This window comes from Columba livia, chromosome 15, assembly GCF_036013475.1.
Source record: "Columba livia isolate bColLiv1 breed racing homer chromosome 15, bColLiv1.pat.W.v2, whole genome shotgun sequence".
Taxonomy (NCBI): domain Eukaryota; kingdom Metazoa; phylum Chordata; class Aves; order Columbiformes; family Columbidae; genus Columba; species Columba livia.
This window is the reverse complement of record NC_088616.1, coordinates 10,896,851-10,914,973: the sequence shown is the minus strand read 5'-3', so window position 1 is coordinate 10,914,973 and position 18,123 is coordinate 10,896,851. Positions and strand designations below refer to the sequence as shown.

Genomic DNA, 18,123 nt, shown 5'->3' with positions numbered 1-18,123 from the left:
GCTCTGACTTGAAGCTCCGTTTCTGACCCAAAGCTGTTTGTTTCCCAGGCACCATAACTCCAGCCACTGCCCTTGCTCTTGCCCTTGGGTTCCAACCAATCTAACTCATCTCGGTCCATCCCTCTCCATGTTCCCTCCTCAGGAAGCCACAGAGAGCACCAGTCCCACATGGAGGCCACCAGGGACTGGGCAACACACGGCTGGGACCGTGGTGCTCGTCATCAAATTGTTCCACAATGGCATGTGGCTGAGCTGGGAAAAGCATCAAATGCCAGTTTGGGGAGATGGAGAGAGCGTCAGGGTTCACTGTCACCAGGGCTGGCAGCTCTGTGTCCCTGGGTGGCTATAGTACTGCCCGAGTGTCCCTGTGCCGCAGTGCTGGGACCAGTCTGCAGCCTCCCAGGCAACACAGGGCAGGTTGTTTATGGCAGGAGAGTGGGCAGGCGGTGATTGAATGTGTTTACTGCCACGTGTAATATCTTTCTTTCGTGCCGACGTCTTTCCCCTGGAAGAGAAAATCAATATTCGGGCTAAATCTGGAGGCTTCAATATTTTTCAAAGTGCAAATCAATATAGATTTCTTAACAAGTTTAATTTCAATACCTGAAAGTGCACATTCTGCCTATTTCCTGACCTTTCCAGTCCTTCAGGGAGGAAGATTAAAAAGATTTGTTCAAATTCAAGGAATTAAACCAGCAAATGTCCCATTACCCTGTTTTCTTTCCGCCAGGCTTTGATAAACAGAATGACAGCCCCTCGTCCTTGCGTGGCTCACAGCACCTTGCCCAGCGCTGCTCCTGACACCAGCCATGCTGTCCCTGTGCCAGTGCCCAGTGTCCATTGCAGGCAGGACATCCCAGGTGGTGACGGAGGCCAAGTGTGGATGCACCCACTCCCCATTCGCCACGTCCCAGCAGACCCACATCACACAAACGAACCCAATCCCCCACTTGTTTCTGAGCAGCCTGATCAAGGGTGCTGCTGTGCACAGGAACGGCTCTATATTTATCCTGAAATGGTTGTATGTGGTTTTAGATTATCATGTGATCACTGTAAATAGCACAAAATCATCACTACCTTGTAGGCTCATCTGGCCGGAGCAAAAGACTTCAGGTAATTCGGGCATTGCCCTTGGAGCGATCCCGCTGGATGGACAAAGCAAAGACCCAGTAATGGTAGGACAGCAAATTTGACTGCTGAGGTCAGCACCTGTGTTTCGTTGTCACATACAATGGTGACTGTCACCATGGGTCACTCGCAGCTCCCCAGGAGCAAAGGGGACTGACTCTGCATCGCAGGGAACGCAGCATGGGTGGTGCAGCCCCAAGGGGTGCGGAGGGATCCAGCTGTGGCTATGGGAGCTGGAGATGGCCCCAGTCATTGCTGGGGCTTTCTCTCACCGGTCACCATGAGCTGACGTTCCTCCTACCTCCTGAGAGGTTTCTAGTCACTGTATTGCTGCTGTAATGGATGGAAACCCAGCGGCCACCCGCCTGCTGCCAGCACAAAGAGAGGGAGATGCTGGCTGGGCCCTGCCTGCAGCATGCAGCTTTGCTTTTCACCCTTTTTCTCAAGTCCAAATCTGCATCAGGATAAACACCCAGACTTCACCATGGTTTGCTGTAAGGGAAGCTCCCTCGGACCCTGTTCCTGCAGAGCAGCTGTTCCCTTCTCGACATTGTCCTTTGCCCTTTCTTGCTTTGATTTGTTGGGGTTTTTTTCACTATTTGCAATAGCTCATGAAAGCCTAGGTAAGTCCAAGAAATTTATATTACATGTTTATTATTTACTTGATGGACAGTAATGGCTTCTGTGGTGCCATTACTATATGTCATCTAAATCCAAATGCTGAGGTGCTGAGATGCTTTAAAGGGCAGCCTTTCAGCTGAGGGCTGGAACAGCTTCTCCAGCATCGTTATCATCTACTGTGGGTGCCTCCACACGCATAAATCTTCAGCTGACCATGGCCACTAAACCCAGCTCTTAAAAGTTCCCCAGAAAATGTTGAACAAATAAGACTTTCACCTGCTTGCACAGTAAAGTCTCTTTGCCAATAAACTCTTGTCCTTCTGTCATTAACCTCCCTCTAGTCAAAACAAGGAGTATTTTCCCTTTTTCTTGATAACCTGGTTTCTATCTCTGGTCAAAAGGAGCCTGCCAAGGATATAAATTATTGCAGGCTTGCTGACAACAAGGGTGACAACAAGCAGTGCCAGGATTGCACAAACTGTTCTCCCTTTCCGTCTTCTTGGGGTTTGGCACTACAATTCTTGCATAGCCAGGGGCATTGACCTGAAGCAGCCATGGGCTGAGGCAGAGGTGCCAGGAAGGGCAAGAATTTGTGTCATATATAACACAGACAATCTAATTTGCAAAGTTTGTGTCTAAATGAAGGGAGGATCCGATGTACCAGTAACTGAGGTGAGCAGAAGGCTCCATGTCCTCGCTTGCATGAATCTGCTCCCCAAGGCCAAGGGGCTGCACCTTCTGCTCTCTTTTTCTCCATTTGCAATGGGTTTAGCTCTCTTATCAAGCAACTTTCTTTCCATCCTCTTTGGTTTCCTTAGTGACTCCCTCTCCTTCCAGCCTCATTAGCGTTCACATGGCTGTCACAGCCCTGGCTGGCAGTGCTGGAAAACCCCGGCAGGGACGGCAGGTCCTGGGGCTGAACACTGCATGTTATGCTGCAGGGACAGCGGGTCATGGAGGGGACATGCCAGGGACGGGGCGGTGAAGGGGGACCCTGCCTTCCTGGGGAGGACTTGGCGCCTGCCACCCTGCCCTTTGGGTGCTGAGCTCGTGTCTGCAGTGCTTCTCTCTCTTTGCAGAACTGAAGTTTCAGCTTCTTTAATAACCCATAAGTCCATTGGAAAACTGCAATGAGTAGCATTAAGAAGCAACTTGGTAAGTTTATTTTGATGAAATACAATAATTATCATGCTTAGCAGCTGTTGCTATTTAAAATAAGAAAAAACGGGGCTTGCATTGAAAATGTTTTGTAAACCATGTGCACCAACAATCTGTTCCAATGAAACCAGCCATTATGGAAACGGTATAATAGCAGGAGCTCATTATGGAAAGTTAAATTGCAAATCATATTTTGTTTCAAATGAGCTAGATGAATGCATAATTTGCCTCAAAGAAATAGTTTTGTAGTTCTGATCCTCCTGCCAAGAGCTGAAACTCTCGGGCTGCAGCTGCCGGGGCGGCCTGATTGTCCATTTCAAACTACAGGAAGTTTTGGTTTCAAAGGAAGATTTAGAGAGAGAAAGGGAAAAAATTTAATAAAAAAGGCAAAGGAATAAAAGGCAACATGCTGCCAGCACCTTGTGAGCGGAGCAGTGGGAGTGCTGAGAGGATTCATGGCTGCGGGGCTGGGCAGGGTGGGTTTCAATCACAAGCCAGTGCAGGAACCTGCACAGCTGGGGACTCTGGGCACCCCTGGCACCCGGTGCCCCCAAAGCCCCCAGCACCCTGTGGAGCTGCTGCTGGGGGGTCCCCACTCTGAGCCCCCAGTGTGCTGGCACAGGGGTGATGGCTGCAGGATGCTCCCTTGGGAGGAGCAGAGCCCTTTCCACACAAACTTCCAGCCTAAAAATAGTCCTCTTCCATAGCAAGGGCATAATTAATAAACGTGTAAGTGGTTATTATCTTTTAATAGCTGGCTCTGTCCCAGTGACTCCTAATGATCCCTGGCTCCAAATGCTATTTGAGCTCTGTGTTTAGGTTCGCGCATTCACACAGATTAAAAACAATAGTAAATATTCCAAGCAGGTTCTAAAGCCTCATCTACTCCTCTCCAAGGCCTGGAGGGCGGTGGGTGCCCGTGGCCCATTCCTTGAGGAGCACAGGGCTGCGGTGACTGCCAGGCACAGTGTGTGTGTGCACAGTGTGTGTATAAACAGTGTGTGTGAATGCTGTGGATGTGAACAGTGTGTGTGTGAACGCTGCAGGTGTGAATGCTGTGGGTGTGAACGCTGTGGGTGTGAACGCTGAGTGTGTGAATTGTGCATGTGACTGCTGAGGGTGTGAATGGTGCATCTGTGAATGCCGCGGGTGTGAACGCAGTGAATCCCTCTGCCCGTCCCTCTGCACGTCCTGGCAGCCTGTGGGACAGAGCAATCCCACAGCTCCAGCTGCAGCGACTCATTAAGAGCACAGAGGAACAGATAAAACAGCTGAGGAGCCTCCCAGGAGCCCCATTCTGCGAGAGGGGGATGTCCCCTGCATAGCGATGGAGACCATGTCCGCTGTGCTTTATTACCAGCCTTAAAAAAGAGCATATGTAGTAATGAAATTTGGCAGGAAATCCCAACACTGGGGTGTAAATTCTGCAGCTGAATGGGAGCTGAGCAGTGATTCTGCAGCCTGGGAGAACCCCAGGCATGGGCAGCCAGCACCGGGATGCGATGGTGTGGTGACAACGCCTGACTGCAGCTGGGGAGATGGAAGTAGCTGGGCAGATACAGGTGACATTAATGATGGTCTGTGGGACAGGGCTGTCCCAGACACCGGGGACAGCCTGTGGATGGATGTCCAAAGCACAGCAGGAGCCTGTCCCAAGGTCACCATATGGGTCACTATGGGTGTCCCTCATCCCCGCAGCACCACCCCGGGCACCACGAGGGGCTCTCCAAAGAGCACAGAGGGCAATCAGGGCAGCATTGTCCACACCTGCAGCTGGGGTGTGGGCAGCTGGGGGCTGGACCGGGGAGCACAGCTGGGGCTGCAGGACCTGGTCCTGCCCCACAGTGGGATGCAGCTGAGATCACTGCATCCCTTGGGACTGGCCCCTCTGGTGTCTCCCAAGACCCTGGTCCCACGTCACCCCCCACTACACTGTGAGCTCTGCAAGAATTGTCAGTATTGGGGATGTGGCTGAGCAGAAAGTGTGGGTTTGACTCACTCAGGTTTACAGCAAACGGAAAAGCAAGAAATCAGCAGCAGGTAAGGGGTTGCTATTTAAACCTGTAAAACCAGCGAGAACACGTGAGCACAAGGAGCAGGACTATCGCCAGCCGGGATGAATGAGGAGCTCGCTCTCCCCAGCACCCCGGGGAGCTGAGACGAGCTTTTCAGATGCTCTTTAAGTGCATCATATCTGTTCACAGAGAATTTCAAGCCAGTTAACCCAGCAGCAAACAGGCAAAAATAATTGAAAAGGCTAACGAGCACTCTCTAACCTCCAAGTAAATAGCAAATATTTAAAACTGCACGCTCTTTTTTCTTTCTTTTTTAATGGAGGGCTTTTTTTCCTGTGCAGCCTGAAGCTCAAAGCAGGTAGGCGATTTCCTTTAGCTTCTCAGTTCTAATTAGCCTCTGTGTCCTGGCCCTTGTCAGCAATACGCAGCCAGCTAATTACCTTTTATTGCTGTCAGAGTCCACACTGCCTGGGTGGCACTGCAAAGGCAGCACCTTCCTCCTGCCCTTTGCTGTCCGTAGCTCTGTCCCCTGTCCTCATTGTGGGAAAATAAATGCTACCGGTGGGTTTTGCAAGCAGTGGAGTCCCCAGCAGGGTGGGATATGGCTCACTGCAGGTGACCTGTCCCTTTTAGCAGGGACACATGTCACAGCGCCGTGCACTGAGAACCGGGCACCTCAGTCCCCAGGTCTGGGTGGCTCTGTCCTTCTCCTGTGTCCCAAACTGACGCTGGGGTTTACCCAGTGCCATCTCAGACCTCTCTGGTGTCACCCCCCTGTGCCTGCAGAGCAGGGTGGCTGCTGCATCCCAGCCCAAAGACAATGTCATTAAACATTAAAAGCAACAGCTGCTAGCAGTGTTAGGGGATGCTTAAAGACGGCAGAAGCAATTTACAATTAAAATGTGTTTGTCTTAGGAAAAAAGTTCCGGAAACTTGTAATTAAAACATTTATACAAAGGCCAGAATTTCGAAGCTCACATCTTTAAAAACTTCATTTTTGAAGGCAGCGGCAGCCCAGGTTAAGCTGTCACTGGATAGATGCCAGTGCAGGTGAGGGGGCTGGTCCCACACAACCCTCGCAGCGGGTCCCCATGTCCCTGTCACTGCTGACACAGGGACACCACTGTGCCCAGCCCAATGCTGGGCAGGAGCTCCATGGCACTGAGCACCCAGAGAGCCAAAAACCTGGTGGAAAACCAACCTGATGGGCACAGGACCTGCTGCAGCTGCTGCTCAGCGCCTGTGTCCCATCCCTGGGTCTGATCGTTATTTTAATGAGCTGCAGCATCTCATAAAACCCAGGGAGAAAATTATATTAAACAACTGTGAAAAGAAATAATTTATTTCCATAGTGTCTCTGTTTTGGATTGAAGGAAAAAAAACCCCACAACTCCAGCAATATGACTCTTCCTGCCGAGCCACAAAGTGGCAGGCTGCTCATTAGCTTAGATCATTGCTGCTCAAAATGTAATCATTTTAAAAAATGATTAAAAATATAAACCCCACTGACAAGAAGTGGCAAAGGGCTTTGCACTTCAGCGTGCCGCCCGCTGATGCTCTGTGGTTTTCGCTGTGATCTCTGGTCAGTCCGACCTGCAGACAGCCTGTAGCTTTATGGGGTGATTGCTTTCAGCCCCAGGTGCCTGATATGTCACGGAGCCCCTGGGCCTTGTCCAGTGCCTTGACTTTTCTCCTGCCCTCTCCAGAACAGCAGCTCCAAGAGGGGAGCGGGAAGAGGGAGCTTTTCCTTGTAACGCCGCCAACAAGCACATGATTGAATTAGAAGCTGAAGAAGCAGCAGCTGCTGCATTTCTGCAGCATCTTCAGAAGAAGTTCAAAGCTTTGGTCAAGAACATGGAAGGTAGTGGTTTGAGCTGTGTGTTGAACCCTCCCAGTCCTACTTCTAGTGTGATCCCACGGCGGAGCCTCGCAAGCTGTTCCCGTGGGCAGGTTTGTGCTGGGGAGGTGCAGTGGGGGCTGCAGAGCCCATTACATCTCGCACTACACAAGTAATGCATGAAGCAAGAGGAAGATGAGCATAAAATCTGATTGCAAGGTTGGTCAGAGCTGCCAGACCTGGGTAGCTGGAGCAGCCGTACCTGAAGGAGGCTCAGGCATGAGCCATGCAGCCCTTTCGAGGCATTGTTAAATAATCGTCTGGAGGAAATGATTATTCATGAGCACAATGAAAATCATCATTTAGAATTCTTCACAATTCAGCACAGATCCTGTTTGATGTGGCAAGGCTGTAGCAGTGCATTTGCGTTACAGAAAGTATTATTACTTTTAATGGAGGAGAAGGATTACAGGAGAAATCTGCATAAATTTATTGGTAAATGTCACTTAGCATATGTCCAAATGTAATTTATCATGGGTTTGTAATGCAGACTGTCTGACTCACACAGAGGTTTTATTTCCCATTTTTTCAATAGACAAATAAATAACCCTTGGGACAAAATTACCTCATTGAAAGGAAACTGATATGAAATCATTATTGCTGCAGGTGAGCAGAGCCTGCTCTGGGCAGCCACCCCTATTCTGAGGCAGGAGGGTCCCAGGCTGGGTGACGTGGAGGGCACACTCTGGGCCCCCACCCTTCCCCTGAGCCCCAGCTCTGCATGTGTGCTGCAGCCCCCCCTGCACAGCCCTCTCCCCCTGGCCCCAGTGCCACTGCTCCTCCTGCACAGAAACACGCAGAGAATTTTGTCACATCCCTGGGTGGCTGCGTCTCTCCCTGAAAGCCCTAAGCCCAGCCCGTCTCCTCGAGAAGCATTTTCTTGCAAGCCAACTGCTCGCTGTTCCTGTGGGACCTTTCAAGACTTGTGTTTGGGTTAATTTTACAGCTGCTGGGGCTCGTTCTGTCCTTGAATAACTCTCCAAAGGGATGCACTCAGTCACAGAGCCCGTTCCAGCTGCCTCAGCTTTGATCTCCTCGGTTTTTCCTCTGTGATATACGGTTGTTTAACATGTTGGCTGTGACAGGGCAAGGACTTTCCGGCAGCCCAGCACCTGCCAGAGTGCCCACGGCAATCTCAGAGCAGGTCCTGCTCAACCAGAGCAGCAGCCTCACTGCTCAGCTGAAGCTGAACATCTGTGTCCACCCCCATGGCCACCAGTGACATTTTAATGGTGGTACCAGGCTGGCAGAGGTGAAGGTCACTACAGAGACTGCCCCAAGAACTGGAAATTTTGGCCTCCTTTGAACTCCAGCCCTGGGCAGGCTGAAGGTTTATGCCAAACTCTGGCACTGCCAGGCCAGGCAATGGCTTCCAGCTGTCAGTTCTCTGTGTCTGCAGCGGTTGTTGAATCTTACTCCAGATGTTCCACTTCCACATGTAGCTCCCAAGCAAGCAAACACATGCTCTATCATGACTGCCTGGTATGTCTTATCGTCTTGTTAGCAATTAATATTATCATGGTAGAAATTGCTAATATGTGGTATACAATAATTAGAATTCAATTTAATTGCCCGGTAGCTCCTAAACTCTGCATACAAACGTGGCTGCTGTTCCCTGGATTACAGGGAACACCACAGGAGGAGAAATCCATCCCTGAGAAATGGGTGAGGCCAATACAGCCCAGCTGAGTTCCAGGGTACCAAAAGACAAAAATAAAGAGGGAACTGGTTGGTGCAGTGGCAGGGTGAGAGGACACGGGCAGAGGGGCTGGTCCTGCCAAGCAGTGGCTCTGGGCCAGGCTCTGGGCCCAGGGCAGGGACCAGCTGCATGTGATCCCAACCATCCCTGGTGCTGCAGGGAACAGGATTCCTGGGGATCAACAGGGAAATCCCAAAGAAATATCCACAGAGAGGATGTTATGTCTGTACAGCATCAGTGTGACCAGTAACATCCCATGGCCAGTGCTGGTGTCTGCGCTCCAGCAAGGTGTTAAGAAGCTGCAGGGTCCTGGCAGGAGCTACGGGAGCTGCTCAAGGTCTGAAAATCTGCCACAGAGAGAGATTAAAGAGGTGAGCCTGTGTATCTTGTCAAAAAGGGGTTTGAACAATCACTTGTTTGTGGTCCCCATGTACCTGTGTGTGGAAGTGTTTTGTAAGAAAGAGTGAAATTAATGTGGGAACAATTTACCAAAGTATGTGGAGAGGTTTTAGAATGATGGCTACAAATAATGCTTGATTTCAGCTTGTCTTTCCTGGGGGTGGTGCAGCAATTGCCAAGGAGGCTGGTGGTTCCACGTGGTGCAGTGCTGCTCCTGGCAGTGCACAGCCCAGCGGGACAGGGACAGGCGGGTCTACCTGCAGGGTCATGTCACACCAGCTGCAGCTCAGGGGTGCCAGGAGCCCCCAAGCCCACAGAGAGCCCTGGTTCCGGCAGCATTGGCTCCACAAGGTGACACAAGTGCTGGTGTGACAAGCAACCCTGCAGCGTGTCCTGGACCTCACCTCACATGTATTTATTCCCTTTTCTGTAATGTAAGCATAGAGGGGAAAGTACCTGCATAGAAAGAGCTGGATGAAGCCGTTATCTTGAAGGGATTAACAGCTGCTGGTGACTCAGAACAACGATGACTCAAAGACAGGCAGCATCTAAGGCATAAAGTCAACCACCGCGGTCCCATCATCAGCCAATTCCACAAACTCAGCAGCGTCTCCTGAGTGATTAGCACAACTGCGCAGGGAGTTTGCAGAGGAAAAGCGCTCCATTTTGGCTCTCCATCTTCTGAAACTTGACATCTGTATCTTGCGATAGCTGCCGTGCAGAGCCAGCCGGGCATGGCCGGGGCCGGAGAACGAGCACTTGGGAGGATACAGAGCAGGAGCCTTTGATCCTTCTAATTAACTCTGATTCAAATGTATTACAAAGCTAAGAATTAGAAGGGAAGCTGAGGCTGCTTTGATGTGCGTGGGTGGATGTGGTCAAGAGGCTGCACAGAGCGGAGATGAGGGGAGGCAGGAAAGGTTTGAGGCAGGGCCTGGGGAGCAGAAGGGGCTCATCAGCACCTATGGGGACAGACCTGTGGGGGCTTCCGCTGCAGAGCCCGGGGGAAGTGCAGGTGGCATGGGGGAGCACAGTGACAGCTGCTGAGTTCGCCGGCGTGGCCCACGGTGTTTGTTCGGTTGCTGCAGCAGAGTCACGGATGCTCCGCACCGACAGGACTCATGTCTCTGCGCTCGCCTGAACGGGGCACGTGTGTGGGGCTGCACTGTGCACAAACCGCTACTGATTTTGCTACCTGATGTGACTGTGTGTTCACAAAGGGATGTTCCTGCCCTTCCTGAAGGGACCAACCACCCATAACAGGCACCAGCACTTTTCTCAGCAGCAATGGCTACAGCGGGGGACGGGGGCTGCAAGATTTCCCCCCGGGGCACTTGCAGCCCCCGCCCCGGGCCCTGCGCTCGGTGCGACCGCAGTTTGGGGCAGGACACGCAGACAGAAATCCCGCGGGTCACCTCGGAGCGAGCTCCCACTCGGAGCCGGGGGGTTCTGCAGCTTCGTGGGTGCTTAGTCCCCGGGCCCCCGGCACCCCGAGCCCTCAATCCACGAACCCCGAGCCCCAGCACCCCCACACCCTCAATCCCCGCACCCCGAGCGCCGGCGGTCCCAGCCCCGGCGCTGCCGCCCGTCCCCATCCCGGTGCTCGAGGGACCTCTAGCGGCAGCGGGGACCGGGCGGCCCGCGGTGAGCTGGTCCCTGTTCTGGGGGGCAGCACCACATCTGTGGCGAGAGTTAAGTCCCTCATTAATCTTGGGAAATAACGTGGCATCGTGAAAAAGACCAGAAATGGTCCTGTGAAATCAATCTGCTGTTTCGTGTCTTGGGATCTCTAGGTCCTTCTCCTTTGCCTGTTAATTATTTAATCTCCCTTTCACTTTACAAACTGCAGAACAGTTCTTCACAGATATCCATAATATTTATTAGCATTTAAAAGAATAAATAGAACCTTAGTTGGGCCCCTGGGCCCATTTGTCCCAGGCAGTGCCAGCCCAGATGCCACACGTCAGCAGAGCACAGGGAGGTGATGCTGGGGGATGCTGAAACACCCCCGAACGCTGGCAGCCCGACACCACGCTCCATGCAGGACCATCACTCCCCTTACAAATGGTGCTGGTGGGGCAGCCCTGACCATTTTGAACCCTTCAGGTGGATCCTAATCTTTAACGGGTTGTCCTGGAACTGTGATGGATTTTCTAATGAAAAAGTGGTTGCACGGTTTATGGGAGGGCAGGTGGATACTGGTGGGTGAGAAGGCTCCAAGGAGCTTTAACAAAATCCATTCCCACATCTGGGTAACCAGTTTGAACTCAGACAAGCAGCTAATGGCCAAGGTGGAAAATCCACTGGGCAGATGTAGGGGAAAAGGAGTTTGCAGTCTTTCTCCAGTTCCCAGGCATGGGTACAAATGTCATAGCCAAGCTCCTTCTTCACTCTCCTGGCAGAAGGGTCAGTGATTCAATTAGGGGTGTTGGCAGGGCACAAAATAAGATAATTCTGCTTCTTCATCCCATAGTTATTCTGTATTGTTCCGAGAATAACTGGAGGATTCACAGGTTCCCAGCTGGGCTGTCAGGACAGCACATTTCGCATGTATTCGCCAGACAGCGCCCAAACCACCATTTTTCAGTCTTGAATCAGAACAATGGCACAGGATGTTTATTAAAAACAAGAGGATATGTTCTAATTAGCTTGGGTCTGTTTCTGGCAAAGTTCCTTCTAGTTACAGTGGCAAAGATAAAGAAGAGCCTGGATTTCTTTCTCGACTGATACTATTGTCTTAGGAAAGAAATAATTTGCATGACATTCCTCTTGTCTAATTAGATGCCTTCTTTTACCACCCTCTAGGCTCCAAGTTTTGAGCGTTGTGCTCAAAATGTAATAACTTATCAGTGGTAATAAGTTGATGTGCTGTGGTGGTGAGACACGGTTGGACGTGTCTGTGGTGCACACACACGGAGCGTGGAGCAGCTGAGAGAGCAGGAGCAGGCAAGAGGCAGAGCTTGGGGTGTGGGGTTAGCCTGGGGTTTTTTAAAGCGTATTAATGACACTGTCATCGTTAATTAAAGCTTAGCTCTAACCAGTGCGTGCCCACAGCAGCCATGCTACCTGGGGCGCTGGCCTGATGACACCAAGCTTCAGCAATGTGACTTGGGGAACAATGTGAATATTCCAGCAGAACTGGAGCCAGGCTCTCTGGTCGCTCCAGCAGCAGAGTCTTTGCTCCTGACGAAACAAAATGAAGCAGGAAATGCAAATACAAACCTTCCCCCATGCCAACCTGCTTATTTGCATGTCCTGTTCCAAGAGACTTGCTTGCGTGGCTTGGGAGCTATCAGAAATCATTTGTCCGTCCTAGTTTTGAGGGGGTTTTATGTTTGTTTCTTTTGTATGGTTCAGTTGCACAGCAGGTTCTGTGCAGACACGCAGGACTGATCACAGACTGATCCTGTCTTGGCCACCGGTCCAAGCACTGCCATATTTCAGAATCAAAGCAGCACAGACAGCTGTGCTCAGCAAACGGTGCTCAGTACAGCACGGCAGAACTGTACTAGATGAGCTGCTTCTAAGTCGCTCAAGTGCTAAATGAGATGAAGTTCCCTACACAGCTCCTAATAATTCATGATGGTAAAACACTGGAACTGCATTTTAAAGCAAATAGTTACTCTTTTTTAACTAATGTGTGCGTATGACCTAAAACAGTGACAACAAAACTTGGGTAACTTTTTAGGTTGTTTTTCAGAACTTAGAGAACAATTTACTGTTGAATGTGTTTGAAAGCGAAAGAGCTAAAATTACAGAACTAACTTAAAGCTGCAAAAATAGTCTTGATGTCAACAGGTGTGCAAAGAACACGAAGCATGGATGATGCTCTCCTGAATGACTTTCAGACTATAACCCAGGTCCCTCTGAACGCCACAGGGTGTTTTCTTGCCTCCCTAGGAGGGTCCAAATTTGTTTTTTGAAGTTATAAATGTGGGTTACTGAGAGTACAGTGCTGCAACAGCAAGTTAATTGCTATGACGTGAGCATTTCTGTTGAGTGTGGTAAACATCACTTAACAGCTGTGTCAAACCTTCTTTATTACATAAGATGAATCACAGGATGGTTTGGGTCATCTTGTCCAACCCCCGCCATGACCAGGGGCATCACCAGGTCAGGCCGTTTGGGCTGAAATGCTGGAGAAGCAGCCCAGCAGGTTGGGCTGGGCTCAGGAGCGGGATTAAGCCTGGGCAGGGCGGGGATGGGCAGGAGGCGTCAAGCCATCAGCAACCTCCCATACGCTACCACTTGGTGTAAAACGGGGAATCTGGGGATGCTGACATGCTCTAATTATTGAGAACTAAACCAAAGACAATCTGCTCACCCCAGAATCTGTGTCATTTGGAGACTCCATGTGCCTGATAGTCCCCTTGTTCATGCAGATCCTTTTTTTCCCTGGGTGGATGAAGCCCCTAAAAGTTTCCTGTAGGGTTCAGATATCAGAAGTTTCCTAGCCTAAATTTTTAGACAAGAAGTGTGTTTTTGAAGCCTGTTAGTCTTCACTGTTTTTACTTGTCTTTGGACTGATTTGTTTGAGACAGAGTTGCATGAGCTGATGTTTGAAAGGTTTTCTCTGCAAAGACCTACAGCCAGAGGATTAGAAAATACATATTTTGATAGTGAAAGATTGTACTTTGTAAGTTCAAACAAATGGGTTGGACATGCATTCAGTACATAAATTTAAAGACTCAGGGGTTTAATCACGACATTAATAAAAATATTAAATCCACAAGAAAGTGACTAATATTAATTGTATAATTAATTTTTTTGCAGTGTATTAGAGGGCAAATAACTGGCAAAGGGAAAATGAGGATTCATACAGAAACATGTCATCTGTAAATTACTTGATCTTGTAAAAAACTTAGGTGCCTGGAAAGTAAAGTGTGCATCATAGATTTGTAGAAATAACAAATAGCTCCTTTACCAAAAGCAATAATCTGCATAATAAAACATTAATAGATAAGTTGCCGTCATTGACTGCTTAATTAAAACTATAAGATTATAATGATTTTTCTGTCCTCGTGTGGTTTATTTTGCTGTTTACACACAGCATTTAATGTCCTCGTTCCCATTCAAGTTCTGTTCCCTGTTCTAATTAATTTTTTCTCATTTCTAGTCCAGACTAACCGTCCTTCCCTTGGCGAAGAGAACGTGTGTGGCCCCTGAGAGCTGCCCTGCCCGTTGGACATGGGCGGATTAGGGGGGATGCTCAGCTGTGCCAGCAGCACCACTGCCTGAGAATCCCGTCAGTCGTGCTCTCATGGGATATCTTAAGATGCAGACACCACGATATATATCACAGCATTTTTTTCTGGCATTTTTGTCATCGTGAGTTCCAACAAGCTCCCAGGATCTGTCCTGCGCTGCTGCAGGTGACAGCCTGGGGGGGACAGCGGGGACACCGGACTGCGCCAGGCCGGGGGACGGCGGGGACAGCAGCGGGCCGGGGGGTGACGGGCCCGGGAGGTGACGCCGGAGGTACCTGCTCTCCTCTAGGGGGCGCTCGGACCCAGAGGGCGGGGCCGCCGCACCCACGTGACGCGAGCCTTTTGTCATGATGTGGTGGGTCACGCGGGGGGCGTGGCTTGCCGGTGCGCCTGCGCGGGAGGCGCTGGCGGCGGCCCGTGCGGTTGGCGGCCGGGAAACCCCTCGGCGCAGCGCAGGGGCAGGGCCGGCCCAGCCGCCATAGCGAGCGCTCGGGCCTGGTAGCGCTGCGGGCGGGAGAGGGCGCGGAGGCCGAGCCGGGGCCGCGGGGGCCTCTCCCCGTCGTCCGCCCGGGCTGCGAGGGGGAGCCAGGAGGGTGCAACCGCGGCCCAGCTCGATCGTTGAGGGCCGGAGCCGTTGCGGGGGCCGGGGCCTTGCAGCGCCGCCGCGATGGAGTCCTGAGGCCTCCGCCAGCCGAGTCTGCCTGAGGCCGCGGGGCCTGGTCATGGCGGAGGGCCGCGGCCTCTGAGCGCCGCCGGCTTACCCGAGCTCAGCCCGCGCCGCTTACCCCGTCCCCTCGGTGGGCCCTTCCCGCGCCTCCGCGGGCCCTGACCGGCGCGGAGCCCGCGGTGCCGCCGGCGCGGAGCAGGCCCGGCCCCGACCATGTCGTGCGTCCATTACAAGTTCTCGTCCAAGCTGAACTATGATACGGTCACCTTCGACGGGCTGCACATCTCCCTGTGCGACCTCAAGCGCCAGATCATGGGCCGCGAGAAGCTGAAGGCGGCCGACTGCGACCTGCAGATCACCAACGCCCAGACCAAAGAAGGTGCGTGGGGCGGCGGGCGCGGGGCCCGGGGCCGCTCCGGGCGGCCTGTGCGCTGGGGCCGGCCCCGCGGAGCGTGAGTCAGCCCGGGGACCGGCCCGGCGGGGAGCGGGGGGGAGCGGGGACGCGATTGGGGCACGATCGGTGCTGGGGCCCCCCCAGAGCAGCTCTTCTATAGCTGCTGTTCCGTCGGCTCCTTCCGGATCGGTGTGTTGGACGCGGAGAATACGTGGTTGATGTGCGACATGTGCTTGTAAAAGTGTGGTGTTCCTGGAATAATTCTATGTAAAATGATGAAGAAATGTGAGAGGTTATCGCAACGACAAGAAATTTGTCAGATTTCTTTGAAATCTCGTGGCTGGAAGTTATAGAAATAAAACAGTGGCTCATTTGAAGAAAGTGGTTTTTTTGTGACTTTTTTTTTTGTTTTCAACTTCTTTTACTCCACTTCATTGGAAAACTGGTTTTGTGCCTGTTGCAGAAATTGCTCGCTAGCGGCAGTTCGGATCAAGAGTGTATCTGAGAGTTCGAATTTATACAGACCCTTTAAAGCCATCTCACCCATGAACGTTCTCTGTTTTGAAATTATACTTTGGAGTTTCTTGTTAATATAACTTCTTTTCTACACAAAAGCCATTGTCATTCAGATGCTGTTGAGAATCATTTAATCATTAATTTCCAGCATTTTTTTTTGTTCTTGGTGGTTTGTGTTAACCATATCAAGGCAATACTGAGGTTTTACGGCAGAACGTTTATGGTGAATTTATGTAAGAAATGTTCTTAGAGAAGTTATGAATTATTATAAATCTATAAATGGTGTTTGATTCTCAGAGATTATAATGGTTCCATATTACTTGATATTTTGGTTTGGTCATCTGTCATCTTGATAGGTTTGAATGCAATTAAAGACTTTGCAATGTGACTTTCCAGAAATAAAAATAATTATAAAGTGTCTTCATTCTTTAAACATTTTTCCTGTAGTTCTGTGATGCTCTTACAATAGCCTTTTCTTTAAAATCTGTGCTAGTGGGTTTTTTCCTTTTCCTGTTTCATGTATTAAACACAATAGTAAGTACGCTGCAGTAACTGTAAGTTCAGCCCTGGCCTTTAAAGTGGTTGGACTGAAAGCTTGGTGTTTATGTACAGATATTTAACCAATGTTCTGCAGAATATTTGTCAAAAAAACTTACCAGCACTATGATGGGAGTCTTGGGGATGCCATTAGATTGCACAACATTCGTAGGTACATTTCAGAAGTCTTGAATTTTTCTAGTAGTAGTGACTAAAATGATCAAAAACTTCTGGAAAGTGTTTAATTTGCTGCGAGGGTTTTGCTGCAGAAGCGTCTGAGTTTTGTCTTCAGTTGCTCGTGTAAGTTCAGGTTCCCAAATGGCAGCGGGCTGGGTGGCTGGGGCTGATGGCCCTGCTGGGATTGCGGGGTCTGTGTCAAACTGGCTGAGAACCAGAGTGTTGAGTGGGTTCAGAAACCAGTGGAGCCCAATTAGTATCACTCAAAGAAAAATGTTTTCAAATAGGCCAAACGTGGAGATTCCGTTGGAGCAGATGAGGAACGAAAAGTGAAGTGTTTAGAAAAAATTCTGATTATCAATATGTTACCCCATAAAGTGTTACTGTAATACACACAATACCAGCTTTACGGAGTGTGTTGCATTGTTTTTCTACCTAATCAGAATCCATTGAAGAAAAAGTATCTGCTTCACTAGGTCATGTTAAATGTGGTGTTACCTAAAGGTGAAGGTAAAGAAATGTCTTTCATGCTTTAAAGAGCATCGCGCTTGTTTGACAGGGACCTACCTACCGGTAGGTGGGTTGTGTTGCACTTGGACCTTTGTAAAATGAGTAGAAAATTTCAAATTATGTATTAGTGACACAGGTGCTTACTGAAGTTTTAATAGGGGTGTTTTTCATGTGGAAATGTGAAAATCCCCCAGTAGTGTTCAGAGCAAAGCTAGAGAAGATGTTTCAGTGCAATACATAAAATGCCAAATTTTTGGTTTATGCACATAACCATAAATTTCACTTTTTATTAATCAGATGTAGATCCTAAAACTCATCTTCAAAAGATAAAGGAAAAAAACTAGACCAGGATATTCTGCCTGAGTGGGATGTTTGGAATTCTTACACGTGGCCATAAAGTTTTAGTTTTTTATAACTTAGCCTGTGCAGGAATCCTGACTGAATGTGAAAATGAACTTGGAAAGAACAAAGTGAAGCTTGGGTGGCCTGCTTGTTCAGAGCTTTTTGAGTACTGGTGCTTCTCCTAATGGAAATCTGGTAATAGAAGCAATGCTAATATAAATTCAAAGTAAGCAGGATTTTAAGTATCAATGTAACATGATGGACTTTTCTTAAGATGCTGGGAAGGCAAAATGGATGGTTGGAACCCGCTCTAAAAAGTGGGGGGTGTCCTTTTCAATGCTTACTATAGAGGTACGTCCTGTAAAGGTAGAATTCCCTTCAAAAAGCCTTAACTCAAGAATGAAGCATTTAAACTTGCCTCCTTTTAATTTGATCTGAATTTCTTACCTGTCTCTTATAATAGATGTTCTGACAATATTGTGGAAGAACTGCAGACTCCAGAACTCAGGTTTCTTGAGTTCTCTTTCCTGCCCTGTAACATTCTGACTCAAAATACTTGGAGAATGTGCTATTCTGCTTCCCAGGCAAAATACAAAAGAAAAATATTAAACCAAGAATGGGACTCTGAGCTGGAAGAAGCTCTGAGCTGAGAGGAAGAATATTGCTCTTCTAAGACTGTCTCTTAAACTTAGAACCTGTTTGAGTTCAGTCTTGCAACATGTGCTTGTCAGTGTTAGTAGTGCCATGATGTGGTATCTTCAAACTCATGAGAACTCGGACTGAAATCATTTGGCTTCCTGGCTGATGTCTGTCTACTGGAATGTCTTCAAGACTCTGCAAACTTAACCTTCTAGAG

General features: G+C 49.6%; 1 protein-coding gene across 7 annotated transcripts in view; it reads left to right on the top strand.

Moving 5' to 3' along the window:
• The first annotated feature begins 14,495 nt into the window (after window positions 1-14,495).
• Window positions 14,496-18,123, top strand: part of RBBP6 (RB binding protein 6, ubiquitin ligase) — a 28,394-nt gene continuing 24,766 nt past the window's right edge. For all 7 annotated transcript variants that reach the window (XM_065031156.1, XM_065031158.1, XM_065031153.1 and 4 more), the window contains exon 1: window positions 14,496-15,170. In XM_065031156.1, coding sequence (XP_064887228.1) covers window positions 15,005-15,170 — 166 coding nt within the window. In that variant the 5' untranslated portion in view covers window positions 14,496-15,004. The remainder of the gene's footprint in view (window positions 15,171-18,123) is intronic.